This window comes from Petaurus breviceps, unplaced genomic scaffold, assembly GCF_028583685.1.
Source record: "Petaurus breviceps papuanus isolate PSGF00001 unplaced genomic scaffold, PetGlider_PUasm1.0 186, whole genome shotgun sequence".
Classification (NCBI taxonomy): domain Eukaryota; kingdom Metazoa; phylum Chordata; class Mammalia; order Diprotodontia; family Petauridae; genus Petaurus; species Petaurus breviceps.
The window spans coordinates 16178250-16199390 of record NW_027185798.1 but is presented as its reverse complement, the minus strand read 5'-3'; the positions used below and the strand labels follow the sequence as shown (position 1 = coordinate 16199390).

At 48.4% G+C, this 21141-nt stretch overlaps 1 protein-coding gene across 1 annotated transcript in view; it reads left to right on the top strand.

Moving 5' to 3' along the window:
• The window catches only part of ADORA2B (adenosine A2b receptor), a 42887-nt gene extending 23211 nt beyond the window's left edge, over positions 1–19676 (top strand). The window contains exon 2 of the mRNA XM_069089595.1: positions 18117–19676. Within this exon, the coding sequence (XP_068945696.1) occupies positions 18117–18777 (661 nt within the window). The 3' untranslated portion in view covers positions 18778–19676. The remainder of the gene's footprint in view (positions 1–18116) is intronic.
• The last annotated feature ends 1465 nt before the right edge of the window (positions 19677–21141 follow it).

The window sequence follows — 21141 nt, the reverse complement described above, 5'->3', positions numbered from 1 at the left end:
CATCACCACCATCACCATCACCACCACCACCATCACCATCACCACCATCACCACCATCACCATCACCATCATCATTATTGGCTTAATGGTAGCTTAGCTGGCTTCAAAGTTGCTGATCACCCCAGGGACTCTGGCACCCTCCAGCACTGCTCTTCCATAAGACCATGGAACTTGTTCCATGGGGGCAGCCACCTCAGATTCTCTCCTCTGAACCTCCTTGGTTCAGGGGAAAGTGGGGTCAGGGTGTCCACAGACCTCCCTGGTGAGAACCACTCTTTCCCCTTCCACAGAGGAGAATCTGATGAGCTCCCAGACAAGAAGCATCTGTCTGGGCACGCGTGTTTACTAACAGAGTCTGTCACAAACAGGGCCTGGGTGCAGCCAGGATCTCTCTGTAGCCTAACAGTTAGTGGTTTGTAAAGAGAGCCTTTTGGAGACAAGTAGAATATTTACCATCCCTGGGCCAGCCCATCCCCTGGGTTTTAGGATTAATTGAAGGATGGCTACCATAGAAGGAAGATTCCATCTCAAAGACAACACAAACAAGAACCAAGCATTATGGGGGACAGGGGGAGGAAGGAGTGGAGTGTGGGGGAAAGGGCACACAGCAATGGGAACCTGGCATGGGAGGCTTCTTCATGTTCCTCCTGGTTGTTAACACTCTTTTTCTTGTGAAGTTGATTACATTTGTATATATTTTGCATAGACCTTGAGGGTAAAGGTCGGTCCAATTATTATATTCTTGTCTCCTGTGCCTAGGGCAGTGCTTGAGAGAATGGTGAGGAAGTTTCCCCTTTGAGTGCTGTCTTCCCTATTTGAATGTAAGGTCTTTGGGGGGGGGGGGAGGGGGAACTATTTTGCTTGCTTGATTTTTTCATTCCAAATGCTTTGCATCAAGCCTGGAAGTTTGTTTTTACTTCTTTCAGTCATGTACAATTCTTTGTGACCCCATTTGGGGTTTTCTTGGCAGAGACACTGGAGTGGTTTGCCATTTCCTTCTCCAGCTGATTTTACAGATGAGGAAACTGAGGCAAACAGGGCGAAGTGACTTACCCAGGGTCACCCAGCTAGTAAGTGTCTGAGGCCAGATTTGAACTCAGGAAGATGAGTCTTCCTGACTCCAGGCCTAGTTGTCTATCTCTGCCCTGTCTGGCACAAAGTAAGAGCTTAAGAAATGCTCCTCTTCCATCCTCTTCCCTCCTTTCCTCACTCTTTATCCTGTCTGTCTACATGTCTGCCTAGCTGGCATTGAGATTTGGGACTGGGGAGTAATGGAAATGAGACTGGTCAGATGGGTGTGCCCAAATGATCCTGGACTCCCAAAGTCACCATCCAGCAGCTGTCTTTGTCGACTAGAACACCCAGCATTTGGGGTCAATGTTAAGCAGAGTTCCCATGTCACTGACAGTGCTTCTAAAACATCTGTGGCCGCTGCCTATATCTGGCCAAATGAAAACCTTGGCAGGGTCAGCATTCACACTATCGGTGATCTCTCCTAGGGGCTGAATCCCTAGAATGGACCCTGGAAGTTGTTTTCAAGCCCATTCCTGATGGTTACTTGTTTTCTCTTCATTGATTTCTTTCCTGTGGGAGAGGGGAGCACAACAAAACCTCTGTGGGCTTTTACCATCATTAGGAATCGGGATTTGGCCTGAGACAGTTAATAGCCACTCTAGGTTTCTGGATGAGGGCTGTTTGGGTAGTATCTGCAGGGAGAGGCTGGAGGCAGGGAGGTGGGGGAAAGTGGTTGTTATTGTAATCTAGTGGCAACTGGTAAAAGTCTCAAACAGGGTGGGGCTATATGGGAATGGGGGAGAAGATGCTGAATCCCAGGGGAAGGATGGTCAGAGGATGGTGTGATGAGGATATGGGGCCACGCAGGGGTATGGAGAAGAGAGAACCAAGGACCACCAAGGAAGTGGCAGTGTTGTTGATAGGATGGTGGGAGAGGATGAGAGTACCTTGGGTTTGGGGCAAGTGTCAGGGGTCACTGAGGATTCTGGGAGATCTGAAACTGGAAGGTGGAAAGAGGAAAGACCTGTAATTTATATAAAAGTAATTAAAACTTTGTGAGTGGGAAAATAGATTTAGAGCAAGAAGGAATTTCAGGGTCAGGTCAACAAGCATTTATTAAACACCCACTATGTTCCAAACACTGTGCTAAGCAAGACAAAAGCAAAAACCCAACAATCCAACCTCTTAAGAGATGAAACTGAGACCCAGAAACGTGAAGTGACTTAGGATGTAGCTGTAGGTCTACTTCATACAAACCTTCCCAAGTTTCTCGGAAACAGTCCCTTTCCCCATTTCTTTTAGGGCAGTAGTGTTCTATTACATTCATACTAGTGATATTTCAATCATTTCTTCAGTAAAGGAAGAAACCATAACACAGATGCTTCTCCCCAGATTCCAAGATGTATTAGGTGTCTGAAGCCCAACAAGCCTTTGAATATTGTCTAGTCCAACCCCTCATTATATAGAAGAGGAAATGTCTCTAGAGAGGGAAAATGACTTTTCCAAGGTGATGCAGCCAATTAGTGGAAGAGAATGAGGGGGTTGGGTGAGATGGCCTCTAAGGTACCTCCTAGCTGTAGATGCATGATTGTGGGATCACTGCACAGGAGGAAGAGGGCTGGACCTGAGGGCCACCTTGGCCATTTGCTGGCTGAGTGATAGGGGCTTAGTCTCTGAGCCTCAGTTTCCTCGTTTTTAAAATGAGAGGGTTCGCCTCTGACCACAAAGGTCCCTTTTCGTCTAAATCCGTGATCCCAAGATCATGGAGATGACGTCTACACAAGTGACTTGTGAAGTCTACACAAGGGCTAGAATCCAGATCTCCTGTGTTCCCTTGGCTCCGCCATCCCCGCTGGCCTCTCATTATGTGTAAGGCATTGTGTTAGGTCCGAGGGGGTAAAAAGAAGCATGTAACAGGTCCCTCTGCTTCTGCGATTCCGACGAAGCCTCTGGCAGCCTTGGGGAGGGTGAATTCTGCTTTCAGTTTGAGCCGGGGGAAAGGTGTGGTCACCATGGCTGACCCCTGGCAGGATGGCAAGCAGGAGCGTGGGCCTCGCCTCCAGCCAGAGCTGGCCCCTACGCAATGACCTCGGTAGGTCGCAAGACTGTGAGCTCAGAGCGCACTCCCTGCCTGTCCTCTGCTGTGGCCCAGAAGGGGATGGAGGCCCTGATGACGCACTGTAGGCCATTGATGGATCCGTGTTGACAGCCCAGACCTAGAAATGACCCACGGGAAGGGGACGAGGGGAGCGGGTGTCCTCGGCACGGTCACAGCGCCGGCAACAGCCAGGCTTGGCCGCTGGCCAGTTGGATGTCGATTGCTAAGCTTCTGGTGAATATTTTAAATCAAGTGAAAGTGACGTTGGCTTGTACTTGAAGATCATCATTTTGTGCCCAGCGCATCAAGCCCTCTTTGTCTCCATGTCCTCATTCACCTTGTGGAAGGACATTTTTATGCCTAAGAGAGCGCTGCTCCCCACCCCCTGCATACATGGGCTTTGTCAGCACAGTCACAGAATCCTGGATTTCTCTTGGGTCTCGATGGGCCCAGCACTGGACACTGAGTCCAAACCTCCGTTTTTCAGATCAAAATAAGACTTGCCGAAAGTCACACCTGTGTAAGTGACAAAGGTGGAATTAGAACTCAGGGCTTCTGATCCCGAATCCAGCTCTTCTTCTTCAGAGGGCAGCCAGTGCAGGCCTCTTGTTTTACAGAGGCCCAGGGAACCGAAGTGACTTTCCCAAGACCACATATCTAGTGAGTCTCAGAGGTGGGATTTGAACCTCGTTCTCTCTAGACTGCCTCTTGTGGAGTACGCAGTCTGAAATGGTGTTCTTGGATTTCTCAAGCTTTCTTAATGCTCTGCAGGTCACAGAAAGCCTTGGGAGGCAGTCTCTGAAGCATTTATTTTCCTGAGGGAAATAAAGGCAGTGTGGCGAAGAGGGTGGTCCACAGTCTTTGTAGTCAGGAAGACCTGGGTTCAAATCCTGCTTTTGGTCACTTAAGCAGGGCTCTGGGCAATTCTCTAGGACTCTAAGTTAGAAAAGAGTTGCTCATTTACACGTGGCGATGTACACCAGGGACACCACTGAACCAGACGATTTTCTTTTTGGATAGGAAGGGGACAACACTGCCAGCCCAGGCACTGGTTGAACTTTGGGTGATGGGGCCAAAGCTACCGAGTTGGTCTCTCACCCAGAGACCTCAGCACAAAATAGGGCGGCAGCTCTGAGGGCCCCCATTGCTGGGGCCATTTCTGAAGCCCTCACAGGCATGTCCCAAATGGTCTCAGGTGGGCTGGTAGGAAAGGGCCTCCTGAAGAACAGAGGGGAGAATCTTGTACCTGACACGAGCCAAGCTTATCCCAACCCCTCCCATGCAGGGAGCATATGACCTAAGCATGAATTGAATACTTTTATCATTAGTTAACATGCTTAGTATTTTCTACCAATGACTTGCCCAAAGCCGTAGGCAGCATGCCCCCTCATGTTTGCAGATCACTCAGCCGGGAGGGAGAGCCATAAGGTTGCTTACCCAAAGCAGGGTCCTAAGAAGCTCGACCAGCATCGTCAGCACTGGACAGATTCACTGGGGATAAATGGAGAGTCTTACACTTGGTCTCTGAAATCTAATTTCCAAAGATCCGAGAACGTTAGTGCATTGCAAACTGGCTATGAGTCAGCAGGGTGATGAGTGAATGCAAACTTGGGATGCGTCTCTTCTAGGAGCTCTGCCCTGGTCAGATTGCTGCTGGGGTGTTCGGGCCAGCTCTGGGAACTGTCATTTAAGAAGGACATGGAAGAGCGTCCAGTGACAGGCAGTGAGGATGGTCAGGGGTCTTGGCTTCATCTTCTCTGAGGACGTGATGAAGGGACTGGGGGTGATGCAGATGTGTCCGAGTACTTGAAGGGGTGTCTTGTGGAAGAGGGATGAGCCTTGGGAAGGCAGAACCAGGAACAATGGGTGGAAGTTACTGAAGAGGGATGTCAGGGAAAACCTTCCCAACAACTGAAGCCATCTAGAAGGGGGCAGATTCTCCTGTGAGATGTTAGGTAGCGCCATAGTGCACAGAGTGCTGGGGCTGAAAGTCAGGAAAACCTGAGTTCAAATCTAGCCTCAGACACTCACTAGCTATGTGACCCTGAACAAGTCATTTAACCCTGTTTGCCTCAGTTTTCTCATCTGTCAAATGAGCTAGAGAAGGAAATGGCAAGGCATTCCAGTATCTTTGCCAAGAAAATCCCCAAATGGGGTCTTGAAGAGTTGGACACAACTGAAAATGACTGACTAAGAACAAAGACTCTCCTTGGAGGTTGTCAGGCAGAAGCTGGATACCAGCTGGGGGCAACTAGAGGGTCCCTGCTCCATTATTGCTTAGATTAGAGACATCAAAGGTCCCTCCCAACCTGGAGCCTGAGAATCAGGAGATCTGGCCTCCCTCCACCAGAGGAAGGTATGGGAATGCCTTGGTCCAGAGCGGGCCCTGGAAACTGGAAAATGCTGTGGCCTGAAGGAAGGAGTCTTTTTAGGTTAAACCCCAGGCAAAGACTTTGAAGTAGGCCCGTCCTTGGTCCTCAGCCATTTACTGTAAAACTGCCAACTGTTTTTCTTCACTTAAGGTTTTGAGAATAAAAGGAAGTGATTCCAGCCAGCCTGCTTGGAGAGGCTGTGGGGCAAGTGGGTGGGGAGCTGAGTGCCAGGCTGGCATGGGCATCGCCACAGCGGGTCACCCTGGACAAGTCACAGCCATTCTCTAAGCCTTGGCTGTCTCCCTTGTGGAATGAGGTGGGGAGGGGAGATCGGATCAGGTGTGCTCTCTAAGGCCCGTTAGCTCTGGCATTCTGGGAGTGTGAGAAGGCCCACACCAGACTCTAACAAGCAGTTTTTCGTCTCCCCTCCCCAGTACCATTAGCTGGAGCAGCCATTTGAAGCAAACCCTTAAATCAACTTTTTTTAAGGACAGATTCAGTCGCAAGGAAGGTGGGGGTGGGGGAGGAAGGGAGGGACAGACAGACGGAGACAGAGAGAAAGACCTGAGTCATGACATCCCCAATGGCGGCCAGCCTTTGCTCAAAGGATGTCAGGCCCAGGCGCTGCTCCAGGCAGCGGGCTTGGCCCTTCGGACAGTAGCAGCAGGAGGCTGTCCTCCAGTCAGGCCCTGCAGTGAACATCTTCAGCCCAGGCCAGTGGGTTGTTTGGCTTTCGAGTCCAATGTCCACCGGGATGTTTCTGCCCTCCCCGGGCCTGCCCTGCTCTCTGGGCCCTCTCCAGGCACCTGGAGCGCGTTCAGAGGGTGAACTCCATGGGTGAGGGATCAGTGGGTAAGGCGATACTGCCCTTGGGCCCGTCCACCTCCAAGGCCAGCGACCTGCCAAGCAGGCGCCTGCCCCCCCCCCCAACGTTCCCTCACTGCCCTTTCCTGCCGTGTCTCTCTTGGACGATCGGGATTGAATGAAGAAAAATAAAAGGAAAGAACTAAAAATAAAAACCTCCCCACAAACAGATACAGCGTGTGCTCTTGCAGAGGGATCCCGCTGCGTCTGGCTCGCTCCCACTGCCTTTGAATTGATGACCCGGGTGTAGAAACGAGGGTGTAAACAGAGTGAGCTGTGTTTGGTTTGTGCTATGTTGGAAATGCAAAGAAAATAATGATCGCCAGGATGGGTCCAGTGATAGAGGGGGAGTGGCTGATGTGGGGATAAGCTGAGCCTCGCCAGGGGCAGCTGATGCCAAGAGTGGTCCAAGGGAGGCGGCCAGGGTCTGGTGGGCTCTGCTCTTCCATAGCCTGCTACAGAGACCTGTGGTCCCCTCACTATCGGGTCTCTGACAAGGCTGTCAACGTAGAAATTGTTATTTATTAACCATCTACAGGAAACACCGAATTCAGTCGTGGTCGGAGATGCTGTTAGGCCCAACACCCTATGTACTTCTCAACAGTAGTAGTAACACCACCTAACATTTATACAGTATCATACTTTACAGGTATCTCAGTTTATCCTCTCAACAACCCTGGAAGGTAGATGCTATTACTATGCTCATTCTACAGAGAAGGAAACTGAATGTGAGTCTAAGTGACTTGCTCAGGGTCACGCAGTTGAATTCCAAGTTCAGCATTTTCCCTTTCCTGCCTGGATGGAATGCTGGACTCTAATCCTCAGGACTTAGTCCTTTTAAGACTGCTCATCTACTATCCCATCTAGGACAGAGCACCAGATGTGGAGTTAGGAAGACCCGAGTTCAAATCCTGCCTCAGACACTTCTTAGCTGTGTGACCCTGGGCAAGTCACTTTCAGCCAACTCCCCAGGACTTTCTGTTTCCTTTAAAGGTCAATACAAATTCCTTGGCTTGGCATTCAAGGCCCCCCACAACTTGGCTCCCACCTTCCTCTTCTGCCTCAGAGCATCTGAGCCCACCCCCCAGGAGCCCAGAACTGGTATTTTAGTTTTCTGTGTTTATCTTATCCCCCACCCCCACCTTTGACCACTCAACCCCCTGAAAGCTCCGGACAGTCAGGGACCACTTTGTTTTTGTCTTTCCTGCCGCATATATGCCTCTACCTTGAGTGGTCTCCACTATGCAGCATTTAAAAGCCTGGACACCAGGGGCAGCTAGGTGGAGCAATGAATGGAGCATTGGCCCTGGAGTCAGGAGGACCTGAGTTCAAATGCAGCCTCAGACACTTGACACTTACTAATTGTGTGATCTTGGGCAAGTCACTTAACCCCAATTACCTTGCCTTCCACCTCCAAAATAAAATAAAATAAAAGCCTGTACACCAGTGGGTCCTGGAGTCACCTGTTTAGTTTGAGGGTGGGACAGTGGAAAGGGAACTAGATTGGCTGTTGGTGGACCTGACCTGGATTCAAATCCTACCTTTGTGATCCTGAGCAAATCCCTTAACCTCTCTGGGTGTCAGTTTTCTCATCTCTAAAATGGGGGAGTTGGACTACCATACCACTGGGGTCTCTTTCCAGCTCTAAATCGGATCCAGCTGCTTTTTTGTTGAATGGATCAGATTGGCCTGGATTTTGATGGCTCCTGGCTTTGGGAATTCTGGTTATTCTGTGACTGGGCGACACCATCCCAAGAGATCTGGTCACAGGCCTGTGTTGTAGTGGGAGGAGCCCTAGAATGTCAAGTCCAAGGACCAGGGGTCAAGCCGGGCCATGCCGTTTGCTTCCTGAGTGACTTGGACAAATAGGCTTCCTCCTCTGTAAAATAAGAGGGTGAAATCATCTTGAAGGTCTGAGCCAGCTCTAATGCTGTGAATTAGTGAGCTGAATCGCAGCCCGAGTTTGGTGGGTGACTGGGGTGGAATGGCTTTGACCTCTGCCCTCCTGCTGTCTGCCTTAAAATCCAATGACACCATCCTCCTGGTCGCTCCATGAACATGGCACTGCAGCTCTGGGCTCTGGGCATTTTCTCCCACCGCCTGTCTCCCCCCTCCCTTCCCCCAACACTCTTCTGTCTATTGTCTTCGCTGAAGGGCCAACTGAAATCCCTCCTTTGGGAAGCCTTTCCCAACCCAGCCAAAGTCTGGTGCCTTCCTTCCGTTAATGATTTCCCATTCATCCTGGGAATAGCTTGCTTTTTATAGGTTTGTCTGCTTGTTGTCTCCTCCAGGAGATTGTAAGCTCTTTGAGGGTAAGGACTGTCTTTTTCCTTTTTGTATCCCCTTCGTTTAGCTGTAATCATTAAGATGTTTTCCCTACATCGAACTGAAAACTGCCTTGCTGGAACTTCCATCCGCTGGTCTTTCTAGGTCAATAAAAAACAGTGCCTGGCATATAGTGAGTGCTTAATAAAAGCTTACTGATTGATTGTTTCTCGTTCTAGAAGGGCTTTGGAGGCCATCTTTTCTAACCCTTTATTTCTTCTGTGAAGTTTGGATTCAGTCAAAGGGTCGAACTTGAGGACCCAGAGGGCCTTGAGACCACAGGTTTCCCACCCCTATAAAAACCAAGACCCACCCATCTACATCGCAACATAATTTTCTTCCTGGCCCCATAAATCCATAAATCTTTCTTAGTCTGAGTCAGTGGGATTCATAATTCCATTTTGAATGCAGTGTTTCATACTTGACCTTTTAAGCCATCAGGAAAGACTTTTTTTCCTGCCATTAGAAGTTGACAGTGACTCCCTTAGGAGAACGTCAGTGATGTCTGGCACGCTGTGGAGTGGAGTTCTGGGGACTCATCACCGGAACAACTTTTGTTCCAGAGAAGCCCCAGCCCATTGTACTTTGTGCCGGATTAGATCTGCCCACCCTGGGCCCTTTCGGGAACACACTCCCTGCTCCCGGGAACTTCAAGGAGCAGGCCTGTTAGAAGCACGGGCTGGGCAGGCCCTGAAGTCATCTCAGGTTCTTGATAACAGTGACAGGTCCCCCTGGCTGCTCATTCCTTGTCTCCGTCTCCATGACATGGGAGGGTGGGCAGGGGGGAGGAGCGGTTCTCTAAAGGCCTGTTGCTACCTGGCTTCAGAATCTTTGGGCTAGAAGGGTCCCAGAAGCATTGAATCTGGCCCCATTCATGATTTTACAGGTGAGGAAATGTGAAACCAGGGAAATAGAGGACCTTGCTTGGGGTCACCAGGTAGACAGGATTTGAACTTGGGTTCTCTGCAAGCAGACTCAGTGCTCTTTTTCGGATTACATTGCCCTCAGGTATCAGTTTAAAGCAGAAGAAAATCCAAATTCAGGACAATGGCCATAATAGCTCCTGTAGTGAGGTGGTGGAGTGCATGGAGCACGGGGTTTGGAGTCAGAAAGACCTGAGTTCAAATTTGGCTTCAGACAATTAGTAGCTGTGTGACCCTGTGCAAGTCACTTCATCCTGTCTGCCTCAGTTTCCTCATCTGTCAAATGAGTTAGAGAAGGAAATGGCAAAGCACTCCAGTATCTCTGCCAAGAAAACCCCAAATGGGGTCATGAAGAGTCAGAAATGACTGAACAACTAAGCTAGTGATGATCAGATGAGCCAGGAAGGAAGCCTGGCTAAAGATTCTTAAGGGTTGAACTTTTAACTTTTTACGTTTCAGTGGATTGTGGTAAAGTAGATAAAGAGTTGGGAGGGAAGAGGAAGGGAGAGGAGAGGAGCCCTCCTATCAACTCGGAGAACTCAGTGTCTTCCCTACATTTGCCACTTGGGATTAGCAGCCTTTTATTGCTAGTTACCATTTTACAGTATCTACTCAGTTCAAATCCTGCCTTAAGTGACCAAGGGAAATCATTCCTCCTTTCTGGGTTTCAGCTTCCTCTTCTATTAAAAAAGGGAGATGTTCTCTGAGCTGCCTTCCAGTTCTGACTTTCAGTCACTATGATTCAATCAATTAACATTTATGTGCCAGGCGTTATGCTAAGCCCTCAGGATACAAAAAACGGCAAAAGACAGTCCCTGTCCTCAAGGAGCTAACAATCTCATGGAGGGGACAACATAGAAACAAATCTAGGGGCGGCTAGGTGGCCCAGTGATTAGAGCACTAGCCCTGGAGTCAGGAGGGCCTGAGTTCAAATCCAGCCTCAGACACTTATCACAAAAAACTAGCCATGTGACCTTGGGCAAGTCACTTAACCCCAATTGCCTTCGAAAAAGCAAAAAAAAAAAAAAAGAAAGAAATCTATACAGAGCACGCTATTCACAGGATGAATAGGGAATAATTAAGAGGGAAGGCCTCTTGTAGGAGGGGTTGGGGTGTAGGAGGTGGAGTTTTAGCTGGGATATAAAGGAAGCCAGAGAGAAGAGAAGGCATTCCACTTATGGGGGCAGACAGAGAAAATTCCCAGAACCAAGAGATGGAATATCTAGTTCATGAAACACCTAGGAGGCCAGATCAGAGAGTGGGGGGGGGGGGGGGGGGGGGGGGAGTAAATTATAAAAAGACTGGAAAAACAGGAGGGGGCCAGCAGGTCTCAGCAGCAGCTCGGATACAGGAACTGAGAGATGGTGAGGAATCCAGATTGACTCCTAGGTTGGCAGTTTGAGGGACATGGGGAAGGGTCACCCTCTATAGTGATAAGGAAGGGAATAGAAAAAGGGGAAAATGAGTTCTCATCTGGTGATACTGAGTTTAAGAGGCATCAGAAAGGCAGTTGGAGATGCTAGATTGGAAGTGTGTAGAGAGTTTAGGGGCAGGAAATGCAGACTGGAGAGTCATTAAATCCAAGCAAGCTGATGAGATCAAGTGAAATAGTATAGGGGAGAAGAGGGTTTAGCTCAGAGCCCTAGGGGACACCTATGGTTAGAGGGTGTGATCTGGAGGAGGATCCACCAAGGGAGAATGAGAGGGAGCGGTCAGAGAGGAAGGAGGAGAACCAGGAGAGACAGAGGTGTCCTGAAAACCTAGAGAGGAGAGAGTGACCAATACCATCAAAGGCTGCTGAGCAGTCCAGGGGAATGAGGAGAGAGAAAAGACCACTGGATGTGGCAACTAAGATCATTAGTAGCTCTGGAGAGAGCAGTGTCAGAGCAGGAAGTTTGGAAACTGGATTGTAAAGAGTGGGAGGGGAGGCAGTGAAGGCGCCCATTGTGGATGGAGTTTAGCTACAAAGGCTGATAGTGAGCTCTCAGTGCACTCCCAGGGATCTCTTCTCCATCCCTTTCTGCTTCTCTTTTCATTGATTCTACCCGTTCATGCTTTGGGATGGGGGCCAGGCTTCTTGGCCTTTGGGCAGCACGTCCATCATCTTTGCTGGGCAAAACCCAAACCAATGGCGTGGCACAGTGTCAGGAATGTGAAGATTCCTTCAGTTAGGTTTATAACGCCTGGCAGAGGGCATAGCTTTCCAGAGCTCTGGTGGTCACTGACCCAAGATAAAGCACAAGGCAGAATCCACAGATGTGAGTCCAGCATGCCCAGATCCCTTAGGAAAGGCCTAACAGATGGAGCCAGTACATAAGCATCTGCACTGCTCTGCTAGTTGGGTGACCCTGGGCAAGTCGCTTAACTGTTTCTTTACCTGTAAAATGAGCATAATAGTCTCCACCATGAAGTTATATTGTATTTACTTTGTATATATTCTCTACATATGATTTCTCTGACAAAACGTAAACTTCTCAAGGCCAGGGAATGTCTTTTGCCTTTCTCTGTATCATATAGTAGGTGATTAATAAATGCTTGTTGGCTGATTGATTAATGTTAAGTTAATTAATGTCAAATCTCCCCCCCCCCCCAGCAACTAAAATATAAGCCCTTGGAGGGCAGGAACTATTTTTGCCTCTCTGTATCCCCAGTCACCTGTAATTAAATGTTTTTCTGTTCCATTCTACTTGATTTCACAGTAGAATGGAAGCTCCTTGAGGGCAGGGACTGTTCTAATTTTTGTCTTTGGTACACAGGTGCTTACTCCCTGCTTGTCAATGGACTCATTTGACTGTTTCCTAAGTCAATGAACTGCAGGCACTTTCCCTTCTGATTTCTTTTCTTTCTTTCTTTTTTTTAAAGCAATTGGGGGTAACTTGCTCAAGGTTACATGGCCATTTATTTTGTGTGGGTGCCAAGTATCTGAGGCCAGAGCCGATCCCGGGTCTCCTGACTCTGGGGCTGGCACTCTTACTCACTGCGCCACCTAGCCGCCCCCCCCCCCCTTCTGATTTTAAAAGTGGTCAGTGAAGTAGGCTGGGGATGGTTATCATAATTTTAGAGGAATGGCCAAGCTAGAGCATTCCTGACTCAGATCGTGCCTTTTAAAGTTTCTGCTTCTCTGTATCCTAGATGCCCCTAACTTATCTAGAAGAACCAAGATACACACAACAACACCCCCTGCCACGCTGATTCATTGTTTTGTGGAGGAGGGGCAGGGAGGGCAGGCAGTAATCATCTGCGGACAGCCTCATTCCTGATGCTGACAGGCAGGGGGTGCTCAAGTCCCCCATCTCCTGTGAGCTACCTGGGAGTAAAGGACCCCAAACCTCTTTAAAAGGATGAAGAGCAGTAAGGGCATGAAGAGCTCCTTCAAGCTTTTGTTTTTAATTTTAATTTTAATTTTAATTTTAAAAATAAACCAGCTTTTATTTTCTCTTCCACCCACTGCCACTAAAAAAGAAAAATTCTTGTAACAAACAAATTCCTGCCTTGGCTATATCCAAAACATGCCTGTCTCATTCTGTCAAGAGGTGGGTAGCAGGTTTCAGCATCAGCTCTTGTATTCAGGCCCCTCTGTCTCCTACTGCAGGGGATCACCCTGCCCAAGCCACATGTGCCCTGTGGACCAGGAATCATAGCCCCTGGGGGGGGTGATCTTTTCCAGGTGGGATTCCGAGCCCATCCTAAGAATTCTTATTTCTTTTGAAGAAAGACAATGACTTGATTACTTTATTTGAGATGCTCAAGAAAGATCAGAGAAGAGCAGCCCACCCCTCTCCCCCCTCCATGGGCCACTGCTCATTGCAGAGACCCAACTCTTTTGTTCTCTGCATTATGTAACCAGAGAGGCTCATCCTGTTTCCCCCCTTTGTTCCTTCTCTACCCTTGATTATTTCTGTGCTGATTCCTCAAGTTAATGAGCCCCTTTGAGTGAGGAAAGATGGCTCAGTAAGTGGGCAAAAAGGCCAGGAAGCGACCACTTCCTGGATATGACTTTTTGGTATTGGAACCAGGGGGAGAACTTGGTGGGAACTCAGGGGTCAGAGTCTCCCGACGTGACAACCTTTGGGTAGAGATACTGGTGTGTATGCACGTGTGTGTGTGCACACACATATGCATGCATTCACATATGTGCCTCTCTTCCTTTCCATTCTGCTACAGGGCTGGGTACTTGGAACCCCCTGGGGCTGGGGAGAGTCATTGCTTTCTGCTGTGTGTGTGTGTTTTCCTGAGCCTCATCAATTCAGAAGCTCGTGAGATCGTAGTTCTAGGGTTGGAAGGGACCTGAGAGGCCATTTAGTCCAACTCTTCCATTTCACAGATGAGAAAACTGAGGCCCATGGAGGCCAAATGCTTTATAGGTTGGATCAGAGATCCAACTTTTTCACAGGCTGCCCCAAGCTTTAGTTTCCTCCTCCACGAAATAGGACTGTCTCCTTCACAGAGTCTCAGGGTGTAAAGCTTTTGTAAATCCCCAAGAGTTCTAGAATGGGGAGTCCTAAGCATGGTGGGCCTGACCATTTGCCTTTTAGGAGAAATCTGCCAGTCATCTTGTAGGAATTCCACTTCTTCCCTGAAACCCGAGGCCCTAATTATCCAGACGGAGTTTTTCCTAGGAAGTTGGTTTGGCATTCCAGAAGGAGCAGCCCAGTGGAGAGGGGGCAGGGACAGGGTGGGTCAGCTGGCCAGGATATGTCAGTTAAATAAGGGACTGAGCCCAGTAAAGGGAAGCTTGGTGAGTAAGCCACCTTACTGCAGAGAGCAAAGCCAATGTACTGAATAAGACCCGGGGGGGGGGGGGGACACTGTCAGAGGGCTGGGAGGGAGACTTGGAAGCAAATTAACTGGGCAGGCAGGAACTCGCCCCAGGATCAATCTGCTTCAGAATATAAAAAAGACAGGCAGCCAGTCCCCTCTAGGCAGTGACCCAGCTGGTGGAGTTTTAAAAACATCTATGTTTTTACATAATCATTTCCCAATACAGCTTCCACTCCCATAGCACCTTACATGATAGCAAACAAAGACAGTTAAGCCAAATGATAGTGACTTCTGACAGTGTATGCAACATTCTATACCTGTAGACCCCCACTTCTTTATCCAGAGGCATGCAGTAATTTCATCATGTCTTCCTCTAATTGGCTACCAAGGGGACTTTCCTTAAAGGATAGGTCTAATCATGTCATCCCCACCTCCTTGAGTTCCACTGGCTCCCAAATGACTCCACTATTAAATCTGAAGTTTTCTGTTGGGCATTTAAAGCTCTCCACAACACTCCCCCTTCATCTTCTTACACCTTACTCTGATACAGCTCACCAGACTCCTTGCTGTTCTCCTACCTTTCCCACCTCCATGCCTTTCCACTTTCTAGTGCCCAGAATGCTCCCAGCTTCCTTCAAGACTGAGCCCCAAGCCCACCTTCTCTAAATTACCAGCTGCGATTGCCTTCCCACCTTCCCTCTGAGAGGACCTGCTGTTTACTCTCTATTTATCTTGTATTTGCCTAGTTATTTATATGCTGTTTTGAGGCACATGGTTGGTGCAGTAGAGTGCCAGGCTTGGAGTCTGGAAAATGAGTTCAAATCCTGCCTCAGTCACTTTATGTATCTGCTTCAGTTTCCTGATATGTAAAATAGGAATAATAATTTGCCTTATGGAATTATTGTGAGGATCAAATGAGTTAACATATGTGAAGTTTCCATATACATTGAGCTAGGTCTGGGGATATCCCCTGAATTGTTCGTTTACATCATTTAGATTCATGCAGTTCATGCTGTGTGTTTCCATTGGGCTGGAACCAATATTTTACATAATTATAGTCTCAAGTTGAACACATGCAACCACTTTAGGGGGTTCACTATTCACACTCATTGCTATTATTATAATTATTGTTAGAATGTACACTCTTGGAGCACTGGACATACCCCCAGGACAATGCTTGTTGGCTGGCTAATCTACGACAGAGACCAGGCTGTTGAATTTGGTCCGAGTTCTGACATCTTTGTGTCGTCTTCATTCACCAGATTATTGTCCATATTGTTCTCCTGGTTCTGCCCATCCGACTCCCTATCAGTCCATACAAGTCTTCCCAGGATTCCCTGACTTCTTTACACTCATTTATTTCTTGTAGTATAATAAGGACCCACCTTGCTTCCAGCTTTTTAGATATGGTTGTTGGCTTGCATTCCTTTTTTTAGATTTATATAATGGCTAACATTTGTGCAGCACTTTAAGGTCTGTAAGACACTTTACTTATCTCACTTGATCTAACAACCCCATAAGGGAGGCGCCATTTTTATGCCCATTTTACAGATGAGGAAACTGAGGCAGATGGTTTGTGACTCATGCTTATCTCTTTAGCACTCTCATCTGTTGCCATGTATTTGACCTGTATGCATTGGGGAATCCCCTCTCTAATCAGTCTTCTAATCCAGCTGCCAAAATAACCCTCCTAAGCGACTCATCTGCTCAAGAACTTTCCAGGGCTCCCACTTGCCCCTTTCTCCCATTGGTGAACACCTCATGGGTCATCCATTTTGGGGAGGGGCCCTAGCCAGTCTTTGTTCCCCTCTCTACCCCAGTCTTGTGGACATCAAAACCATCTTGGTATTTTCATCTCCAGCTTTTCAGCTCCCTTTCTTGAGCTGTGTTCCTCTATTAGAATATAATCTCCTTGAGGGCTATCTTTCTTGTTATTTGCTGTACTCAGCTCTTAGCCCTCTCTCCCTTCCCTTTCTTCCTTTTCCTATTTCCTTTCTTCCTTCTCTTTTCCTCCTTCCCTCCCCCTTTACCTCTTTCCCTCCTCCTCTCCCTTCTTTCTTCTCCTCCTTCCCTCCCCCTCTCCCTTCCTCTCTTCCTTCTTTCTTTCTCAATTCCTCCTTCCCTCCCTCCCAACTTGGCTCCAACCTGCCTTTCCAGTCCTATTTCACATTATTTCCCTTCACAAAATTTGCCTTTTGAGCCAAATTGGCCTGTTTTCTGCTGCTGTGCTCAGTTTTGTCAGCTTTACGTCTGAGCATTTGCATTGGTTGTCTCCCCCCTCCTTGGAACACCTTCCTCCCTCAACTCCAGCGCTTAGAACCCCCTGGAATATGGGGGATGGTCAGCTAGGCCAGTGACCTGAAGACCTCCCCTGGCAGGTGTGTGCGTGTACCCATTCACTTTTAGCAGTATGTGTATACACACTCAATTATGTATAGATACAATGTTGTTGCATCATTTTTCAATCATGTCCGATTTTTCATGACCCCATTTGGGGTTTTTGTGGCAGAGATATTGGACTGGTTGGCCATTTCCTTCTCCAACTCATTTGACAGATGAGGAAAATGAGGAAAACAGGGTTAAGTGACTTGCCCAGGGTCACACAGCTAGTATCTGAGGCCAGATTTTAACTCAGGAAGAGGAGTCTATCTGAGAAGTCTATCTATCTATACCTCAGGCCAGGTGCTCTATGCACTATGGCGCCACCTAGCTGAGACTAGATAACAATTAAAGAAAAAGATTTAAGTGTTTCTCCGCTAGAATTAATTTTCCCCTTTTGAGGGTGAGGAGGTTTGAACTCCCAACTTTGAAAAGGAAGAGCTTATGTCTCACACCACCTAAGTAGGTTCAAGCATGTAAAAGTATATGAGAAAGCAGTTGGTGAGCTCCAATTGTGTTCTTTTTAAATCTAATTTGCAGCGTGTGTGTGTGTGTGTGTGTGTGATACCGTGGGAAGGTATATCACTAGTTCACAGGTAATTTCAACATTCCTTTTGTTTCCGGTTTGGCTGGGAGTCAGAAAGGCCCAGAGCATGAATGGTTTCTGATGGGGTATTAGATTTAGAAGACCAGAGTTGGAGTTTGACTTCTGACCCCTACTGATGGAGCAGTGGCACAGAAGGTGGTGATGTGTATCCGTAGAGGGAATTTCTTCACCCAGGAGTTCCCCATATAGGGCACTCCTAGGTTCAGTCTCTATCCTTATTTTGCTGGGCCCTCCTTGGAGAACTGCCCTTTTCATTCAAAACATCCAAACACAAGACTGTGTTCTTTGATCACCAGTAGCCAAGAATGACACTGAGAACTATATTCATTAGAAAAGTGAACTTCTCTGTTCTGAGGCGTGAGAGTGAGGAAATAAACACTTAGCACCTACTATGTGCTGGGCGGTGTTTAGACAGCACCTACTATGTGCTGGGCGATGTGCTAAGTCTCCCATTCAATAACACTCACAACATGGGGAGGGAGGTGCTGCCATTATCCCCATTTTACAGGGAAGAGAATCAAAGCAAACAAATTTCAGTGACTTGCCCAGGGTCACACAGCCAGTAAATGTCTGGATGGATGTGAATTCAGCTTTTCCTGATTCTGGACCCGGCACTCTATCTACTGCATTACCAGCAGGGGCAGTGGTGAAGATCATTTTGTATTAAAAAGCAAAGATAACGCCTCCCCACCCCTCTCAAAAAGAAAGGGTATAATAGTATTCTGATGATTACAAATTGAGTGTAATGGATTTTTTTTTTTTTTTGGCAACAGATACAAGAGTTTAGTCACTGGGACCCGGGCAAGGGGAGTCATCGCTGTGCTCTGGATTCTGGCTTTTGGCATTGGCCTGACTCCTCTCATGGGATGGAACGACAGGGCCAATGCCACCCGCAACTGCACCGATGGGGCCACAAACCGGAGCTGCTGTCCTGTGAAGTGCCTCTTTGAGAACGTGGTCACCATGTCCTACATGGTCTACTTCAACTTCTTCGGCTGCGTGCTGCCCCCACTGCTCATCATGCTGGCCATCTACGTCAAGATCTTCCTAGTGGCCTGCCAGCAGCTGCGCCGCATGGAGCTCATGGACCACTCGCGGACCACGCTGCAGCGGGAGATCCACGCGGCCAAGTCGCTGGCCATGATCGTGGGCATCTTTGCCCTGTGCTGGCTGCCCCTGCACGCCACCAACTGCATCACGCTCTTCGACTCTCACTTTGCCAAGAACAAGCCCAAGGCGCTGATGCACACGGTCATCCTCTTGTCGCACACCAACTCCGTAGTCAATCCCATCATTTATGCCTACCGGATAAGGGACTTTCGCTACACATTCCGCAAGATCATCTCCAAGTACATCCTCTGTCAGACAGATGACCTCCCCAAGAGCGGCAATGGTCAGTCAGGGACAGTGCAGACCCTCGATGCGGATGTATGACCCCTGCCACCAAGAGGCCACGAGACCCGTGGAGGGCACAGCGATGACAAGCCTGGCCGAGGCTCAGTGGTGACACCCACGTATGAGTGCCTTGCTGGTCTTACTCTGGATCTGTGTCAACAGATGGTTGTCTCCAAGGGCCAACAAATGGAAACAGACCTTTGTGGTATCTGGTCCTGCTGCTAGCCCCGTGTGGACTGGATGATGAGGCCGGGGGCTCCAAAGGGAGGTCGAGAAGCTGTTGGCTGGAACGCCATTTTTCTCAACAGCCTCCTCAGCCTCTGCCCCCCCTACCCATTCTGGATGTGCTGAATACTACTCTCTAACAGGAAAGGACTTCAGCCACTGTTACTGTGAACTCCCCCACTCGGCAGTGATGTTCTTTTCCTCACTTGGAAGCAATGGGAAACACACCTTGGCTCTTCTGACAGACTTCCCTAGAAGTGGCCAGAACACTACATACAGGCACGGGGAAAGAGGCCCCAGTGACAAATGGGCTTGGGAGGGGAGTCTCCTTCCAGCTTGGATCTAGTGACGCTGTGCTTCTCATACTGGAGGTAGCGGCTTTTCTCCCCTCTCTTGGAGAGACCCAAGAATGGAGGAACAGGAGTCTATCCCTCTGTGCTAGATCCCCTTCCCTCTTTTGGGGGGATGAGGAGGGCTGCCCAGTCAGTTTTGGAGAGGAGGAGGGGGTGCAAACAGCCGCCCTCTGCTTCTGGTCTTTTCTACCCCAGCCAAATCAAGCAGACCCAAAAGATGGGGCAAAGAAATGACTGAGCTCCAACTGTGAGATTGTAACCTCATTTGCAGTGTGTGTGTGTACAGATGTAGTGTTAGCTCAAAGCTGAAGATAATTTAAGTGAATTAAAAATAAAGCTTTTTTTTTTTTGGATAAGAAATTTAATGTAGTAAACTACATTCAGAATTGTCTCTGGTTTCTCACTTTCCTGGGGAGGGAAAACTGTCATGGGAGGGAGACTGAACCAGTGGAATGTCATCCAACTTTCCTCACTTGAGAAACCTCAGGACCAGGCCTGAAATTGTCCATTTGTCACCAGTGGCTTTTGCACAGCATCCCATCCATGTGGGCCCACGGGCAGCCTGTGTCCAGGCCCCTGGCCTGTTCCTCCTGGGCCTCTGCTCAGGCTGTCCTCCGTGTCCATAGTGGGCATCTCCCCACTCCAACCTCTTCCTAGCGAAATCCCTCGCTTCTTTCAAAGGAGACACTACTTTTACTAGGATTCTCCCTTACCTGAAAGAGGCTCAGTCCTTTGGGGTTTTTTGTTTTGTTTTGCTTGGGGACCAGTGGCAGAGGCAGTGGGGGCCACTGTGGAAGGGATCAGATGTGGTTTCTATGGTAGTAAGTATATCCCAACATTTCAGGAAACCCCAGTCAATGCAGATCAGCACTTCTAAAACAAGGAGTCTTTATCAATTTGCCTGGGGCCTTATGGGAGAAAGTCCTTGACCAGAATCACACAGCCAGGATGTGGCAGTGAACCTAGGCTTTCTTGACCCTGAGGCCAGCCCTCTATCCACCACTGCCTTCCAGAGTTACCTGTGTTTAAAAGGATTAAATTTCAATATGCAAACAGAAAACCAATCCCACTCTGGCTTTCCAAATACTAGTCACATGTTAGTTCTAAGCTCCCGGAAAGCTAGGTTGGTGCCCTACCTATCTTTGTAGCGCTGACATCTGGCATACAGTAGTCACCTAATGTTTGCTGAATGAAAGAATGACTCCTCTAGCCATGTCCTCAAGTCCCTTTGCTTCTGGGTGAATCCCAAGGCATCAGTCATGTTCTCAATGGATTTACCTTTCCCAGGGGCAGCCTTCTGCCCTGACAGCTAATGAAAGCTTGCCATTAAAGTGATTTAAATAAGTTAATCTCAGTTGGTGGGAGAGACAGCATAAGTACTATCATCCCTATTTTTTCAGAAAAGGAAACAGGCATGAAAAGCCCAGCAGCCTAAGGACAGACACAAAGCTAATAAACAGTGAGGCTGGAAGGTGAATGCAGACTTTCTGATTGCAAATCGGTAAAGACCTTTTCCCCATCCCTTTGGAGACAGACATGACTATGAAAGAAAAAGTCCTCCTGACTTCACTATTCCCACTAATGAGAACATTGCAGTTCTTGCTCAGTCGCGTCTGACTCTTTGTGACCCCATCTGGGGTTTTTCCTGGCAAAGATATTGGAGTGGTTTGCTATTTCCTTTTCTAGCTCATTTTGCAGATGAAGAATTGAGGTAAACAGGGTTAAACGACTTGACTGGTCACACAGCTAGTAAGTGTCCGAGGCTGGATTTGAACTCAGGTCTTCTTGCCGTGGGGCCTGGCACTCTATCCACTGAGCCACCTAG